The sequence below is a fragment of the Rhinolophus hipposideros genome, assembly GCF_964194185.1.
Source record: "Rhinolophus hipposideros genome assembly, chromosome: 5".
In the NCBI taxonomy this organism is placed as follows: domain Eukaryota; kingdom Metazoa; phylum Chordata; class Mammalia; order Chiroptera; family Rhinolophidae; genus Rhinolophus; species Rhinolophus hipposideros.
Genome location: NC_138051.1, coordinates 52,873,730 through 52,891,984, shown reverse-complemented (window position 1 = coordinate 52,891,984; position 18,255 = coordinate 52,873,730). Strand labels below are relative to the sequence as shown.

The window sequence follows — 18,255 nt, the reverse complement described above, 5'->3', positions numbered from 1 at the left end:
TGACAGAAAAAGTCCTGGAAGTACACACTGTTCCCCAGTAAAGTCCTGTTCCCCTTCCCCAGTTAAATCTTTTTTTTTTTTTTTTAAGATAGATGGGAGATTAAAACACAGAAGCATCAAGACAGGAGAGAGCTGCATGAAGTGAGTGTGAAAAGCGGAGATTCAAAGGCGTTACGAGAGGTCTTTGGGATTCTTAGCAATACATTCCTGCTAGTGTGAGGTTTGAATACAGTGCAGTCACATACAAAAACATGTTTGCTTACATGTTGCCACTGTGGCCTACCGAAGCACAGTAGGGAAGAAAGGTGAGAGAAACTGAGCGAAACCAAGCCAGGGAGCTGGCTAAGCAGCTGTGGGAGTGGGGAGGGGGGCACGACAGTTGTGAACGAAGAAAGGGAGGAAACTTCTTTGTTGGAAGTTGAGGTTCAAAGCCACCGCCCCACCCAGCCGGGGAAGGCGTGCCAGGAGGATGCGCAGAGCTACCCCATGAGCGGGGCGCCGAGCGAGTCCCCAGAGTCCCGGAGGGAAGCTGAGCAGAGCTCTGTCTGGGAAAGGGAACCTCCTGGGTTGGGATGTTGGTTCCTGGCTTCTGCCTTCCACCCCCAACCCTCACCCCAAACCTGGCTCCGACCTCCCTACTGCTCAGAGGCTTGGGCAGGCCAGTCTTTGCAGGGCCGGACCCCACTGACCCGCCTCTCGGTGTTCCCCCGGGGAACTGCTGGCCAGAGGTTAAGCTAACGTTTGCAGACGGTAATGGGGAGCTGGATGCCAGTGGCCCCAGCTCAGGGGAACCACATGTTTCTTGGAACAAGTCTTCCTTCCATTGCATTGATGCCAAAAGAAAAAAGAAAAAAAAAGTGACTAACCAAGCTCCGAGTCTACTAAAGTCTTAGGAATTTATTACCCTAACCCAGTACTGAGAACGCCACGTGGTGCTCAAGAAGTAAAATGAGGAAGGGAGGAGGGAACAAAGTCGGTAATGGGCCTCGAGTAAGGCTCCCGGGCGCCTCAACGGGGAGCAAGGGGGTGGGCGCCGGGCCCCCTCCCGCTTGGCGGGGCTCGGGGGACGTTTCAGGGCGAGGCCAGCCTGACGGGCGGGTGAGGGTGAGTCACCGTGACTCCGGGTGGGAGTGGGCAGGGGCCGGGGAAGGGGAGGCGGGGCGGGGCTGGCCTCGCCCGCAGAGGGAGGATGTGGCGGCTATAAAAGCCCCACCCAGGCCTGCCGGCTCCGCTCGGCATCGGGACGCTCGCACTCTCGGCGCTCGGCCCAGGTAAGCCGGGCGCGTCCCGCCCGCCCGCCCGCTATGGCCCCGGGGCCGGCGCGCTGGCGGGGCGCGGAGAGGCAGGGAAGGCGACGGCCTTGCAGAGCCGTTCGGGCGCCGGGGATCCGGGAAGGCTCCGCGCGCGGGGTCTGGGGGACGGGGCGCGTGGCGAGGGGCCTGGGCACGAGGGGAGGCGGCTGTGCCCTGACGTCCGGAGCGCGGGGCCGGCCGGCGTCCCCCACTGTCCCGAGGGCCCCCGGACGCCCCGCGTGGCGGCGCGGGCGCGGGGAACCGACGGAGGCCCCGCATTCCAGCCGCGGGGCGGGGGGGGCAGGGTGTGGCCGCTCCGGAGCCGCAGGTTCCAGCGGAGCGTTCCCCCGGGGCACGTACCTCCTGGTCTAACCGAAGCTCTCCGGTCGTCGAGGAGGTAATCCCCGTCTGTTCCAAGTTACTTTATTTGAAACAAATGCGCATTTGTGGAACTTGAGCCGAGCAGCTGGAGGGAAGCAGTGCGGGCGGGGGGTGGGGGAGAGGGATAAAGGATGGGAGGTTTATTTTGAGTAGTAATCCCCCCCCTCAAACAAAACAAAACAGAAACCTCAGCTCATTGTCCTTTGTCTAGATTATCTTGTAAGAGAGCAACTTCTGATTTCCGTGTATCTAGAGAGTTTCCCCCTCGGTTGACCACTTTTGCCTCAGGAAGTAAGTGTCCTCCATGCTTCTGTGGGGAGGATCGTCACTGTTACTCGAGTTTATACGACGGTGACTCAGGGATCTTAGGTACAGAAAAGGGCGTGGCCCCTGGGCCTCTCCTTGCAGTTCTGTGAAGTGGGTCTCAGCGCCTGGTGTGGGAGGCCTGGATTCCCACAACGGACTGTTGAGAGGGTAGGAGGTGTCCATGAATTAATTTATCTATGAAAGTGGCTTAAGAATTAGCCCATTCTTCCTCCATTCATCTAGGGTTATCGAAAGTTTCAAAAAAATATTCAAAAATTAATACGTAAAACACACTGAAAACATTCGGTGCCATAAAAATGTGTCATTTTTGTGTTAAGATTTGTCATTTTAAAGCTATGGGTATTCTGAATCTGTAAAAAAAGCAGGGGCCATATGGGTGCACCTTGGGTCATTACCAAGAACCATAAGGTCTGGGGTCCACGAATCTGGGCCCCTGAGCTCAGACAGATTCTGTTCAAAAGTATGTGCTACTGTATCTGTTTGGAACTTAGTGGTCTAAAATGCAGGATGCACTTTCCCACTGAAACAATGTTACAGGAGGTGCTTAGGTTCCCAGGCTAGCCCAGAAACCCCTGCTTAACTAGCATTGTTTTCTAAGGACTGATAGTATAGGCCGAATTTGGGGGTGTGGGTGATGGGGAAAAGAAAGCTGTAAGGGTGAGGGAGGGATACCTGGATAGGAAAAGTAAATCAATGAAATATTTTTCTGGCACTTGTATTCGTTTTAAGGTTGGCCTAGATTAAATTATTTTTATTAGGAAATTATATCTTTGCCCCCTCTCCACTTTTCTCTGCTTTCTTTCTGCCTCTTTAGAGACCCTCTCTCCTGATATCTGATAAAAGCCACCCAGGCTTATCCAGTTCTGCTGCATTATCATCCTCTTTCCCATTTCAGGGTACCCAGCTAGAGATTACCAAATTGAATCGATATTCATTATCATGTATTAACATTCAGTATTAGGAAAGATTGGTTGGTCCTAAAATGCTGGGCAACCCAGAGGAGTTGTGTTATTTTAAAAACAACAAGAAAACCTTGTTAACCTAAACAGATCTGTAAGTATAGAATTCAAGGCTATGGAACCAAGGAGCTGCATAATATAATACACAGGCGACATGGAGAAAGAGGCAGGATGAGACCAGGTTCAGAGAGGTGACCTTGAAGTGTGTCCTCTGTGGCCAATACTAAGACATTCCCACTTAGCACTTTCTTCCCTTCTCCTAAGTCCATCTTACTCTGTAAAAGCTTGAAGGGGTTTCTCCAAAAAGATCCATCTCACGTGCAATGGAAGGGTGTGACTATCAGGTGAAGTTTTTTCAGTTGGGGGCTTATAAATTGGAGACTGCCTGGATTTTGCAGGCCAAGTGGCCTGCCTCGGGTAAATGCCCAGGAAATACTGCTGACTCACTGGCTTTGATCAGGACCTTGGTCTTGGATTGGCGTCTCAATATTCAATCTCCTGTGTCTGAACTATTAAAAGGATTGTATTGATTGACATTAGGCCTGCAGTTGTGGCCATTACTTTCCTGACCAATTTCTGATTTAAGTCATTTTGCTGGCAAGATAGATATCTTTCTGTAATTGCTATTGATTTTGAGGGCTGTAGGTCTTCCTGCACCACTGGGCCTAGACTCAGGCACTAACAACACGTTGTCACAGGCCTTTGTTCTCGCTCTGTGCTTGTTCTGGGCTCTGTGCTTGCATCGAGGGTGGGTGTGTCACAGAGGCGTGCAGGCTCTACTGATGTGCTTTACACATTCATTCCACAATACTAAGCACCTACTATGTTTTACTAATAGTTATAGGCATTGCAGATACAGCAGTGAACAAAACATAAAAAAATAGACAAAATAAGGGAACAGTATAGTCAGTAATTGGATTTTGAATGTTACATTTTCCCAAATTAATGTTAGTTTCTAGACTTAGCTGGGGCTCATTTCGCCTTTAATCCAGCTGTTCCAGAGACTTGAGCTTCATATTTCACCTGCTTTAGGGAAACTTGTTTAAAGTTATCCTGACAGTGTGATATGTAGATGATGTATTACAAAATTGTACACTTGAAACCTATGTAACTTTACTAACCACTTTCACCCCAATAAATTTTAATTAAAACACAAAAGTTTTTGTTTTTTTTAAATAAAGTTATTGTGACTTAACCAGCATTTCAGATTTGATTGTGAGAATTGGAAAGAAATGGCATGCTCCTCTTTTTGGAAGTGAGAATCTTCCCCCTTCATTTTCCCTGGTGCCACGCCCAATTCTAGTTTTAGGCTACATCAGAGGAAATTCCTTCCAGTCCTTTAAAAAAAAAATTTTCCGCCCATTCACTGTCAGGCATATTTTTCTTTCTATTGCCAGAGGCAGTTCCCATGTACTTTGTGGGTGGGGGGTGGGGAGTCAGCAGTAAAGGCCAAAAGATGGCCAAGCTTGTTCTTCTGGTGGTTCCCTGAGATTACAGGCAAATCTCCCTTTTAGGGTACACCCCGAAGCTTTTAAACCTCAGCTCAGTCATGTCAAAAGTCAATAGCATCCAAGTAGACTAACCCCAGGCTTGGTGTGGAAAGTTCTGACCTACAGGAATGGCTGTGACTGGAATCCTTGCCCTTTGTCATCCCTGCCACACCCAGTCTACACACTCACAGTTCAGGAAATCAGAGTCCCAAGGCCACCTGTCAGTCCTCCTTTCCATATCCTTCCTTGTCTTTCCTGCCAGAGAAGATGTAGGTTGCATTTCCACATTTCCACATTGTCCAGTGGATGAGCTAGGCCCCAAGTGGCCTTGACAGTACAGAGGTGGGGTGCAGACCTGGGGTGCGTATCATGATGTGAAAGAGGTTGCCCGGAAGTGATCTTACCAGGCTTTGCAAAAATTTGCACAGAAGCTGGGAGTGGAAGCCTCCAGCTCTGAAGGTATGGAACTGGAACTGCATTTGAGATGTCCTCTGAGGGAGAGAGAAAACAGGAAGGAGAGTCCATTGGAAAAGAAAAAAAGAACAGAATGTGGAAAAATCGTGTGTGTGTAAACCATCCAAAAATGTGACTGAATGCCTCGTGTGTGCTAGGCACTGCTCAGACCTAGGAGGAGACTGGAATGAATAAGACAAACCCTGTGGATGGATAAGATAGAGGACTGTATATACTCAACTCTCATGTTAACAGACACACCCAGAGGACGAGCACAGAGCAGGGAGAGGTGCAGGAAAATAGGTAACAGTATTTTTTGTGTCCTGAAGTCTGAGGATGCTGGCTGATCAAGATTGAACGTTCATAGTGGAGGGTACTTGGAGAACCCGGGTCTAAGGATAGGAGGACAGTGCTGAGTGTTTGGAGAACAACGAGCAGTCCAATCCGACTTTGGTACTCGGGTGTGTGCACACGTGCATGTGTGTGCATGCGTGTAGGAGGTGTTTATGGAGCAGTAAAGTCCAGAGTGTGGAAGGTCTTGAAGGCTGAGTTTAGACTTTTTTCTGTTGGTAGCTGGGCCCCATTGGAAATACAATATGAGGACCACTGAAATTGGGTTGTGGATAGGAAGACTTTGACTTCCCAACCCTGAAAGTACTTCGTGCCAACTGACCTCATTCTTCCTGCTGGTTTCTTTCCGCCCACTGCAGCCCCTTATCAGGCGCTGAGAGCAAGAAGGCTGCACGGTGTCTTAGGTAGCAAACAAATACTGACTCAGATCAGACAACAAAAGGGACAGGCCAGAGCAAATGATGCTGTGTCCATCCTGCTCAGTGTGTTCAGGCTGCTGGGCAGAATTCCAGGATTTCTGGAGAGTGACATGGCCCTGTGACTCAGGCGTTAATCAGGACCATAAAACCAAGGAGAAAAGAGTGTGTCCTCGAGAAGAATCTGTGAAATAAAAATGCTGTGTGGAGGTGGGGGGGCGAGGAGTACAGTGGAAACTCCCCAGCCACCCCCACTTATGCATGTGTTTCACCCCCTTTTGATTTCAAATTCTAGCCTGGTTCTTTAGACTCAGGATTTTGCACAGTAAGGGCTTTGGTGGGGAAGCCCAACTCTCCACACTCCCACCCCCACCCATTTTTTGGTTTAAAAACCCTCATTTGTATCATCCAGTCCCTGATTGATTCATCCTGGTTGCTAGGGCTGTGTTTTGTGGTGATGCGTCAACACTCCACGTTTAAACTATGAAGTGGGTGTGTCCGTGAAACTGCTGGGTTGTACTCAGCCTCACTTGTGCAGACCAGCCCTAGTGCAACATGTTTTTGATTGTGTGAATTAATATTGGGGACTTTCTGGAGCTGGTTCTTAATTCATTTCAGTAGAACTTATTTTTACTATTTGAAGTGTTGACTTTTAGATTTACTTTTTTTGTTTGTTTCAACATGTTTGCAAACTTTGTTTTACTCTCGTGGCGGGGAGTTTGGGGTGGGGAGTTAAAGCTGTTTCACTTGTACTATTTTTCTTATAACTGTGTTTGAAGTGAAACAATGAAATACAAAACAATCAATAGGCTGTTTTTGTTTAAAGAACAGACCTTTAAATTATCTTTAAAATAGTCCTTCTGCTAACTGTAAATTACTTGGTTTTGAACAGTTTTTTCATTAATGGCTAACTTTTCGCTCTAAGAGCTTTTTCAGTCAGGAATTAACAGTCTTATGTATTAATATTTTCAAGGGCAGAGGAAACTGCTCTGTTCCCTTCATTAGGGTGGAGCTGTGTGAGTCTATGTTCCCACCCCGTGGTGCATTATTTCAAACCAGTTTGAAGTGGGTGTGACTGTTTCAGTAAGTCTCTCTGTACCTCTCTGTTTCCAAGGAAAAACTTTCCCTGATAAAATACTATTTTAATTATCTTGTCTAGTAAACCAGCCCTTCTCTGGGAATGGAAGGTACTGGTATGTAATGGTGCTCATCAACAGATTGAATTTGCTGATTTTTTTTTTCTTTTTTGCAAGTTGAAACCAGTTGGAGATTTGGGTGAGACCGAAGTGTTGGAAAGTGTGGTGCCGTCATGTTCTGCAGAGCAGTCTGCCAGATAAAGAGTGGTTGTTCTGCTTTTAATGCGTTTATGAATTTCACACTATGATGAGAAGTCAGTGGGAGTACGATTGTCTCATGGCACGTAGACTTAATTTTAGTCTCATTCAAAACAATAGGTACACTAAGGCAGAGCTGTTGCTTTCCATAAGAAAACTCAGCCTCCAGAACAAATGCTGTGGTGAACAGACACTGTGAGTGTTGGGAACGAATCTCTGGCTCTCTGGCCCTCCAGTATTTCCATAGCCAAGCTTAAATTGGTGCCATCTAGAAGCCCTCCACAGGGCATCACAGCAGACACGGCTTGTTTTAAGCCTGTCCTCTTGTTCGCTCACCACCCAGGGACATTCTCCATGCCATCTCCCCAGGCTTTCTCCCATCTTTTTCTGGCCAGACTTCCAGACATGATTGATTGCCCTTTTCAAACTAAGTCAGTACCTTACCTACCCATTAAGCTCTTCGCTGACCTCACTCCTAGTGTTTTAATCTTTTTTTGGTGTCTTAATCTCTTAGAATGGAGAACCATTGTGAAGGTGAAAGGGTAAAGACACAAAAGTCAGAGGATCCAGATTCTGGCTCTGTCTTGCTATTCGCTAAGTGATCTGGGCTAATCTGTCAAGTGTCTCACTGGGGCAAGAAGAGAAGAGACCTAGAAGTTCCTTGCAGGGTGGGGTCTGCATTTCATAATTGTGTGTGTGTCTCTCACAGCCCTAATGCAGTTCGGGCAAGTGTGTGCTTGTAAGGGGATTACTTGAATGTTACCATTGTTTGTAATCTAAGTAGCACTGCAAGGAATTTCTTTTTCCGCTTGCAAGGGTAGCAGCACTGACACATTCTCATTAATCAAATGAACTAGATTAAGCTAATGTTTTAACAAACATGAGTGGCAAAGCCAACTATTTCTTCTAGAGGCTAATCAATCATCCACAAAATGACTTTGCTTTGCCAGAGGACGATATAAAACAGAAACGGGCCATAGTTTATTTCTCAGGTGAAAATGTGTTTGCCATTAAGCTTGCACAAAAGAGGAAATACAGAGGGTGCCAAAAAAATGTATACACATTTTAAGAAAGGAAAACTGTATTAAAATTGTAATACTCAATATATACCGATAACAAAAGATGAATACAAGTCATGTTTGACTTCTGCAATTACAAGAGGTACTTAAAGTGGTTACCATCTGTGTCCAGACACTTGTGTTTACGGTGAACTGCTTGAGCAACGTTGACCAAAGTGTCCACTTATATACATTTTTTTGGCACCCTGGGTATATGGATACAAAAGCCATGCATAGAGTAATAGCAGGTTTCATGGATATTGCTTTGTGGTATTGACATTTTTGCTTTTTCTGCGGAATGATTATAAATACTATAAATACAAATGTTAATTATGCAAAAATAGCAACTCATTGTTTTTAGAAAAGGCAAAGACATTCTTGAATCTGGGGGGGAACTGAGACTGGAGAAGACCAGGTAAAACATACTCGCTGCTGCATTGAATTGGACCTCAGCATTTGCCATTTGAATACTTGGTACATGGCTGGAACTCAGTACACTTTTGCTCAATGGATGAATGTAGTGGCATCAGGAAGTGCTGGCATTGAAAGGTGGGAGAGAGCCCTGTGGATTGGGGTCTATAACCACCCCTTTAGAGCCGATGCCAAAGTAGTGGTGACTTGAGGAATGAGCAGGGTCTCTAAAACTGGAAGGAGAGTTGAAGGTGAGATGGGGGAGGAAACATGAATCAAGGAGATGTGAATTAAAGGAGTACAAGAAGTACAAGGAGTACGGTGTGTTTGGAGAGAAGCAAGTAACAATTTGGCCCCAGTCTCCTTTTGCTGGGGAGTAGATAGAGGGCAGTGAGGCTGGGTTCCCGTGCCAATGTTTAAGGGCAGGACTGAGCTGGAGAAAGAGAATGCCACAGACGGATGGATTTTGAACAAGATCAAATACAGAGATTTGATTGATAGTGATACGTAGAACTGATTTGATGAAAGAGCAGCACCATTGTGGCAATAAAATGGAAAGGGAGATGTGTGGGGCTTTTTAAAAACCTGTTTTCTGGGTCTCCTCAATGTGTTGTGGCTATGAGGGAAGAATGAACCTGAGTGGAGCAACAGATTGTCTTTGATTTGTACCGTCTTGAGGGTCCCATGTGGGACCTGGTTAGGCAGCTGTCTTCACAGCCAGTGCTCAGAGCTGGAAAGACAATTTGAAAGAACTACACAGTAAAAACTTCCTGTGCCTCAGTGGTTGAGAGTTCCTAAATATGAGAATCAATGTGAGATACCTGGTTTAATAAATAAGTGGAATTTAATCTACACTTCTTTGTAAGTGGGAACAATCCTGTTTGCAGCTCAGACTTTCAGGTCCTCTCTTTGTTTTATTTTGGCATTTTAATTTCTTAGCTGTTTACAGTGGGGACTAGAATTCTGCAAGGGAGGTGGTGACCACAGTTTATCCCTCACGGCAGACCTAGTCCCTTTGCAACCAAGCTCCAGAGGTGATCGTCAAAGCCAGGCTTGGGTGGCTCAGTGTACTAGACAATTCATCTCTGTTGGTGAGTCTTGGGCTGCAGGATACTAACGACACCTTTCGGGATGTTTCTTGGCCCAAGCTGAAATTGGAGATTTTTTGAGTAGACTCACAAACTTGTCTGTCTTGACAGGAAATCTCTCAAACTTAAGTCTTTAATGGACCCAGCCACTTCACAGATTTTTGGACTAGGATTGGAACATGGCAGTGTGAGCTGTATATGCAATTGGAAATTTTGTAGTAGCCACGTTAGCAAAGGTGAAAGAAATAGGTAAAACTGAATTTAAGTAGTTTTTTATTTAACCCAATTTACCCAACACTTCATAAATATAATATGTAATCAAATAAGAAATTATTGAGAGATTTGCATTCTTTTTCTCATCCTACGCCTTCAGAATCCGGTGTGGACTGGATACTTTTCAAATGCTTGATAGCTAGCTACGTGTCGCTGGTAGCAGTCCAGCTACAGAGCAAAACTTTAAAAAATAAAATAGACTTTTTTTTTAGGGCAGTGTTAGGTTCACAGAAACATTGAATGGGAAGTACAGGCAGTTCCCATATATTCCCAGCCCCACGCCCCCTCCCTCCCCCACGTCCAATGTCCCCCACCAGAGTGGGACATTTGTTACAATCGGTGAGTCTACACTGACTCATCATTATCAGCCAAAGTCCGTAGTTCACGTTAGGGCTCACTCTTGGTGCTGTACATTCCGTACATTCTGTGGGTCATGCCATGTATCCACCATTACAGGGTCATGCGCAATAGTTTCACCATTAGTTTCATACGCCTTAAAAATCCTCCGTGTTCCACTTATTTGTCCCTTCCTCCTTTTCCTCTAATCCCTGACAACCACTGATCCTTTCATTGTCTCCATAGTTTTGCCTTTTCCGGAATGTCCTATAGTTGGAATCATGCAGTACCTAACTTTTTCAAACTGGCTTCTTTCACTTATTAGTATGCTTTTAGGGTTTCTTCATGTCTGTTCAAGGCTTGACAGCCCATTTCTTTTCAGTGATGAATATTATTCCACTGGCTGGATGTGCCACAGTTTATTTGTAGAGGAGGACGTTTTGCAAGTCAGGATTATATTCTAGCAGTGGGACAATTTCTTTTTTTTTGGGGGGGGGGGGTTCTGCAAGTTGTGAGAATGAGGGGAATTAGAACAGCTGTGATTTTCTTTTTGCTGTGCTTAAAAAGCTTCTGTAAGCATCAAGAAGAGAGGACTGGTCTAGGAGAGAGCTCAGGATGAAAATCTTGCAGAAGTATATCTGTGACCACAAATAAAGGCCAATCCTCTACTCTTATATTTCCCTTCCTACACTCCACACACAGCCTGGAATCTGCTTAGTCCAAAGCCTTCGGATAAGTTAGCAAGTGCCTATGTCAAATACTCCCTCCAAGCCAGTTTTATGAAAATGTTTAGACGAAGCAAACTGTTGGAAGAGAAAGCTGAATTTGCGTGGGCACAATTTCCTTGATCAGAGAATATTAAGCAAAAAGAGACCAAAGCAGGAGTAGCTGCAATTCAGTGTCGTCTCCACTGTTTGGGGATGCAGCTCTGCTCTATTTCCTTTATTTTGGGGTTGATGATGCTGCTGAATGACCTTCCTTGTCTCAGTTGAGAGAAATTTAATGCCAGTTGAGCACTCTTTATTGGCGGGGGTTAGTGTATAGATTCCGAGAACTGTGTGATTGCAAAGCTGGAAAGCCAGTTCATCAGGCTATCGTGCCAAGCCGGAGTAAGTGTATTAACTGCAAGATGACTTCACTTCAGCCATATTGAATCTTAAATACACAATCGTTCTTTTATGGAATGAGTTAATGTCAGAAAATCTATCCACTGGCTTTCTCATTAACAGTTTAATATCTTCTAAGCATCGGTGAGCTAAGAAAATAATTACAGATAGTAATAAAGTGTTCCATTTAGGAATGGGCCAGCACAGAAATGCTATTGATTTCAGTTCACACCCATAGTTTTCAGGCCCTTTTCAATATGTTAAGTTATCGGTGAGAAATAACAGAAGTTGTAGCTGGTTTGACAAGCTTATCACTTTTTATGAGTAGTGGAAGACCCAGTTTTATCCTGTTTGAACAAGTTGCATTAGCCTTAGGGAGCATTTTGTTTGTGTATTCACAAATCAGTCTCCCCAGGTTCTAGTCAAACAGAGCAAGAGAAGGTCTAGCTGGTTCAGTACTCCATCCCAAACCTAAGGCAAACCATCACCAAGCTTTAATTTTCCCAATCATAAGATGTGAATTGCATCTATTTTGCAAAAATTACTCTAATATCCTCAGATGAAATGGTCCAAGAAATAGAGATTAGTATAATGAATCACTGCTTGCGGGGGAAAGGAAAGCCACTTCATAAAGACCTTTTGTTGTGTTTTTCCCACCAGCTTTTTGCAAAATGTCTACTGTTCACGAAATCCTGTGCAAGCTCAGCTTGGAGGGTGATGTAAGTATATCATTTTCACTTGTGTCATTTTTGCAAATTGGACATTTCTCTGGATAACTGTGTTCCTGCCTTTCTTTGTACATCTAAGGAAATTGGGACCAAATTTAGACCATCATTTCTCCTCTTGGTTCTCCTTTCTTCCTCATTACCTTAGCTATTCTTAGTAGTTCTATTTGAAAGAAATGTTTTGGTACTGGAAAGTTTTTTGGCATCACATTAAAACTGAACAGACACTAGTGACACTGGGGTGCCTAGAAATTTTTCCTGCTATATACTTTGCATGTCAGTGGTAGTAATTGTTAGGATGATACGTGACTTTTAATGTCATGCCCTGGGATTTTATTAATGGTTGGCTATATCAAAAATGACCCTGAGTGTTTTGGACTTCTTAGTGTCCAGAAATTTATTCCAGACAAGAACTTACACATTTGTTTGTTTGTTTTGTTTAGTTTAAATTTAGTACCTGGGAAAGTTTTTCTCCCAAAGCTAGGATAGTTCTTTTTTCTTATTTTTTAATTAAATAATTAAAGAACTCTACTTCATCATGTTTCCTTTTTTGCTCTGGCTATCAGGGAGCTAAGAATTATTTTTGTCTTTCCCAGAAAATATGTGAACCTGGAAATCCTGATATATTTGCTTCTTTGTGTTAGTTTAAAAATTTTAAACTATATATGACATTATAAGTCATTGCAAATACTTTCAGAACGAAGTACAATATAAATCAGGAATATGTAAAATATCTAGTATCATCTTGGCCAAAGTGGCTTTTACAAAAACTCAGCAGTGACACTGATTTGTAGGCATATCTTGCTGCTATTTCAAAATATGCTCTCATTTACATTATAATACAAAGAAGCACTCGAAGTAGGTTGGCAGCAGCTTGGATCATGTGGTATAGAACCTTCTGTATGGTCTACGGTGCTTGGCATCAGAATGTTTGGATGGATGACGTCCATGCAAGCACACATTTTATGGCGCATAAAGCCTATGTATTTTGAATCTTTCCTTTTGGAACTTTTACATGCTTGTTGCCAACAAGACAAGCTGCATATTGAGTTCCAGACAAGTCCAGGAGCTCAAGGATGTTTTTCTTTACTGAATCCTATCATTAGGTTGTTTTTAGTACCAGGTTTCATGGGTGGACCTTTCCTGTAGTCCCTGAAGTTACCGTACTCTAGTATGATGCATTTCTCTGTGTGGAGATGAGACTTATACAACAGAAAATGCCATGTATGCCCCAGTATTTTGAAGGAAGAGAAAAGTCCCTTTTCCCTCAATAATTTGATTTTCAGACAAGTGGATTTTACAGGTCTATCTATTTAATTTTGTTTCCAGAGATACTATAAAATTATGTGAAACTTTACTCACTGTTTTGGAATAAGATGACATCGTGCCTGGTAAATTAAGCCATGTGTGATATGGCTCAACGACCAAACTGCCTGCCTTTGTAAATAATTGATGGCATTGTTAATAAACAGGAAGCTGTTTTTCCTTAGATTTCCATCCCCATTTTGTAGCCACCATAGCAAATATAGTATTTAGTATTTCAAAAGAGCACATTGTCCTTCCCTTTTCCTGAATGTGTGCTCCATTTCCATTGAGTTAATCTCAATTGGAAAGTGTAAGTAGTGAAATTAGATGGAAAATACCTTGATAATCCATTGTGATTCAGAGTTAGAAATATTAACTGGATTTCGTATTTGGCCAAGATGATCACAAGCACATACGGACACATTTTGTCGCCTCCTGAACTTAGATCTCTGGCTTGTCCTGGGAGACATTTCAGAGGATGGCTTCTTAGTTGCTTACCTTACAACTTCACTGCTGATAACACCAACTGGTATGGGAGCCAGGGTGCCTGTAATGGGGTGCCTGTGGGTGGAGAGGTAAGTCAGGGCCCCTCGGCCTCTGATTCTTTCCAGAAACTGAGCCAAGGCAAAGTCATCACATTATGATGGGCATGGGGGGTGGGGGCAAGTGGGGGCAGCATTACAGGATGGGGAACCTTGACGTTGAAAGTGGGGCAGTGGTGGATGGCTCCCCTGGCCATCAGCCACCCCAAACCACATGGTTCGTCCTCTGTTGTCTGCCCTCTGCATTGGGACTAGGTAGCAGGGAGGAGGAAAGCTGCGAGAGCGTTTCAAAGAAAGCGGGAAGTTGACACTTCAGAAAAGAGAACTGATGTAGAAGCAGGCTGTTGCCCTTCCCTCACGCTGGGGTGGGGTGGGGTGCTGTGGGGGTAGGTCCCTCTGATCAGGAATGGTAATGGGCTTTGAAAAGCAAGGGAAAGGAAAAGGGTGTCATTTAAAAGGCAACAAGAAAAAAAATCTTAAGGTCAGTAGTAGGCAGAAGGGGTAGATAGTGTTAAAGACAGTAGAGGGGAGGGTACAGAGAGAAGAGAGACGAGCAGGAGGAACTTAGCTGCCATGAGGAAGATGTGGGCCATGTGGCCTGACCACCTGGGGGCCACAGCGGTGGCCAAAGTAGAGGGAGGCTTCCCTCATGCACCTGATAAGACCAGCGGGAAGGCGTTTTACATTTGCTTTCGAAAGAATTGTGAGCTCAGCAATACAGGCCCAGGTGGAAACTCGTGTGCCCGTAGCAAACACTTGGCTAAACCCACTTGTTACACACTTGCTTAGCAAACACTTGGCTAAACACACATTTTAGTTTATTTCAAAATTGTTACCAGCCCAGTTTAACACTCTTCAAAACCTTCCCAAATAGATGGTAGTTGAGTGCCCAACGTTGCATTGTCTGCTTTTGGGTTTGCACTAAAAGATAAGTGGACATACAGATAGCATATATAGACAGCATATTCTAAACTATGTAACTGACCCTTTGAAGAAGAATTCCCATTAGAAACAATGAAGTTCCATATCCTATATGTGGTGGCATAACAATACTTACTTAGTTACCTAGTCGAAGAATGATTTGAATTGATAAAGGAAACAATGGGGGGAGAAAACTATTTTAGAAGTTGATATTTGAACAAGAGGATCTTAAATTTGTATGATGTGGGTATGTTTGTCTTTTGACCTCAGCACTCGACACCCGCAAGTGCTTACGGGTCCGTCAAAGCCTACACCAACTTTGATGCTGACCGGGATGCTTTGAACATTGAAACAGCCATCAAGACCAAAGGTAGGCAGCACATTTGCCCTCTTGTCAGGCTCTGACTGAGGCCTTTTTAGTTGTCTCTCATTCTCCCTCAAATCTCTATACGTTGATCATTTGAAATTGTTTTAATGGAGTGGAGCTTTAATGAAATCGATCCAAACCTACCTTACCTTACACCTACCTATCTATCTTTCCCCCTCCTCCTCCCCTTTTTTCCTCCTCTCTTTGGAGAGATCGAAACCATGAGAAAATATTGTAACCCAGTAACATAGCAACATGGAAGTAGGCCTAAGCTGAGGGCCAGGAGGCCTGATCCCCGGGTGTGTACTTTGGGTTCAGCTCTTTACTTTGGGGCCTCAGCGCCTCTTTTGTGAAGGAAGAAGTTGGTCATGGTGATCCCTAAGGGCCCTTTTTTTAATCCTGATTCCCCTTGAATTTCATTACATCTGTCGGAAAAATGCTGGGAACTTTTTACTGGTTTGCTCTCAGATTGATCTAATGAGAGAAAAATTCAGATTCTTTTTTTTTTTACCCTACGAGTTATACCACTCCTTAGGCCTGGAGCTGGAACGGGAAGAACTGTTGGAATGAGTATGTTTCCTCGAGTTCCAGGATGAGTAAGAGAGGACCAGAAGGCATAAAGGCCTTGCTTTCTAAAGGCAGCAGATAAAGCATTTAATTGGGTAGAGTTGAGCAAGAAGTTCTTCAGGTTATCATGCTGTTTTCTACAAAAGTGCATGTTCTGAGTTAGGGGGCTTATGTTAATGAAACGTGGATCTTTGGGGTTGCGCCCCCCCTCTTCCCACCCCAATCCCTGGAAGCGTGGCTATTGCTGTGGTGATTTACCACAGTCGGTTCCCCTTCTGGACAAAGCACTTCCTTTTCACTGTGAGTAGCAGACGTGACCCAGCAGTCAGAGCTGCTGGTTCCAGCCCCTGCTAAAGAGCTAGGAGACATTTTTCTCTTCTAAGGAGAATGTTTGAACTTACTGACACACTCCGTACACTTCATACATACTGACGGGGAACCTCAACCCGGAACCTCCCACTGACATTGGAACCTATGGAGGGTGACTGTATGCCCTGGGTTGGGCCTGCATATTTACTGATGGGGCCCCGTTCTGCTCTCAGAATTGTTTTATTTTGCAGGATAAATTACATGGTCACCTTTCCTAAAACCTTTGGAGAAACTGGTGACTTTTTTCCCCCAGAGGTAGGAAGAAAAGTAGAGCCTTTACGTCGTGTGGTTCTAACAGGACATAGAGCTTTGCATCATTTGCCTGAAAGCAGCTTTAAGTTCCATGGGGACATTGTGGGCACTTTCCAGAATGCTGCCCGGACAACTGAAAGGAGAATAATGAAGTATCCAGATTTGTGCAAAAAGTCTTCAGTTGTGGCACTTAGAAATGCCATATTTGTCAAAGGCCAGGTGGGGAAGTCAGGAAGTCACTAATCAGAAAATAAAACTGAAATCTGCAGGGCTTGTCTCATTACAATCACTTCTACTCAGTGGAATACACTGCATGAGAGCATGCGTGATCATGGGTTCAAATCTTAGCTCTGCCACTCATTTACAAGCTATCTGACTGGAAAACACAACTTCCTTAAGCCTCAGGGTTTCTTTTTTTGTTTTTGTTTTTTACCAGTAAGTAGGGCTTATCAAAGTTCCCACTTCATTCATAGGATTATTGTGAAGTATCACTTAGCATACATAGTGCCTGGCGTATAGACTTTGCTCAAAATCGGTCTCTCTCTCTCTTTCTCCCTCTCTCCCTCTCTCTCTCTCTCCCTCCCTCCTTCCCTCCCTCCCCCTCTCTTCCCTTGTCCCCTTCTCTCCCTCTCTCCCTGTCCCCTCCTCCTTCCCTTTCCTAAAAATTACCCTGTCTCTCTCTTTATTTGGATGTGCCTACATTCCTGGGGCTTCCCAACATACCGTTGTAGAAACACACTCGAAGTTTAACAGTTAACTCATCTCACAAAGATGGTGCCTTTTACCAGCTTTAGACAAAGGCTGCTTTTATCCCTGCATGAGAAAGCTTTTAGCACGCTGGAATGTAAAGATTGCGCAAATGAACTCGGGTAACAGCTGCAAGTCCCATGGCAATAAAAAATACCTTCAGGCCCTTTCTGAGTTCTAGAATAATATTGAAGTTTCTAAGCAGAAACGTCTGGAGGGCTGAGATTCGGATTCCTGCTTTCCAGTTTGCTCAGAAGCAGCTGACATCACCGTTACCCCGGTTGTAGCTCTTTACTGAATTTATTGAGTGCTCGTTATGGGCAGGCTTTGCACCAAGCCCTTCAGGACTATTCATTTTAAGATGAACTTCAAATTAACCTTCTGAAGTAGTGTTCCATCACCCCCAGTGTGTGGGCAATGCCACTGAGGTCTCTTGGCCTTGGTTCAAATTGGGGTTTGAACCAGCCCCAGGCTGTGTTCCTAAGCATCGTGTGCCACCCATCTGCCAGGAGGGGACTTTTTTCATTGCCGGGTAAGTTTCAGGCATTGAAAACATTTCCTAGATGTGATTCTATTGATATCAGATACATGTCATTTGTGGCCCAGCTTTAGGTCTCCTGTCTTCTTCTCTTTCAGACTTGATGCCCAATGACTTTTATTTAGGAATTCATTTTTATTTATTTATTTACTTGCTTATTTACTTACTTATTTATTGGTGCCTAGTGATTTTAGAGAGCAACTAAATTTTCTTGAGTTGTCTGTTAGCCCATTAAAATAATTTCTGGGTTGTCAATATGTTTAAATCCTTAAATCCTTCTAAGCAACTGTTGAGAAGAGAGAATGTGATAACCATACAGAGTTCAGTGTACCAAAGATGTTAGTATCAGTATTGAGTAGTTGGGGAGTGACTTAGTAAATGATGGTAACTTCCTCTGTATTACATAGAATATCTGTAGAATGTCACAGAGACATGAAAAATAAAGTTTCTGAACAAATTTTAACATTTTTTTATTGTGGTACAATTCACATACCATACAATTCACCTACCATACAATGCACCTATATAAAATGTACAATTCACTGATTTTAGTATATTCACTGAGTTGTACAACCATCACCACAATTTTAAAACACTCCTTTTAACATATATTCGCCTTAACTATGTCAGCTGCATAGAAAAATGGA

General features: G+C 44.1%; 1 protein-coding gene across 4 annotated transcripts in view; it reads left to right on the top strand.

Moving 5' to 3' along the window:
* The first annotated feature begins 950 nt into the window (after positions 1-950).
* The window catches only part of ANXA2 (annexin A2), a 41,839-nt gene continuing 24,534 nt past the window's right edge, over positions 951-18,255 (top strand). The window contains exons 1-3 of one of the 4 annotated variants that reach the window (XM_081048576.1): positions 951-1,104; positions 11,936-11,994; positions 15,039-15,138. In XM_081048576.1, the coding sequence (XP_080904702.1) occupies positions 11,947-11,994; positions 15,039-15,138 (148 nt within the window). In that variant the 5' untranslated portion in view covers positions 951-1,104; positions 11,936-11,946. Of the gene's footprint in view, positions 1,272-1,580; positions 1,690-11,935; positions 11,995-15,038; positions 15,139-18,255 lie in introns of those variants that run through there. The other 3 variants (XM_081048575.1, XM_081048578.1, XM_081048577.1) reach the window with 3 other exon arrangements.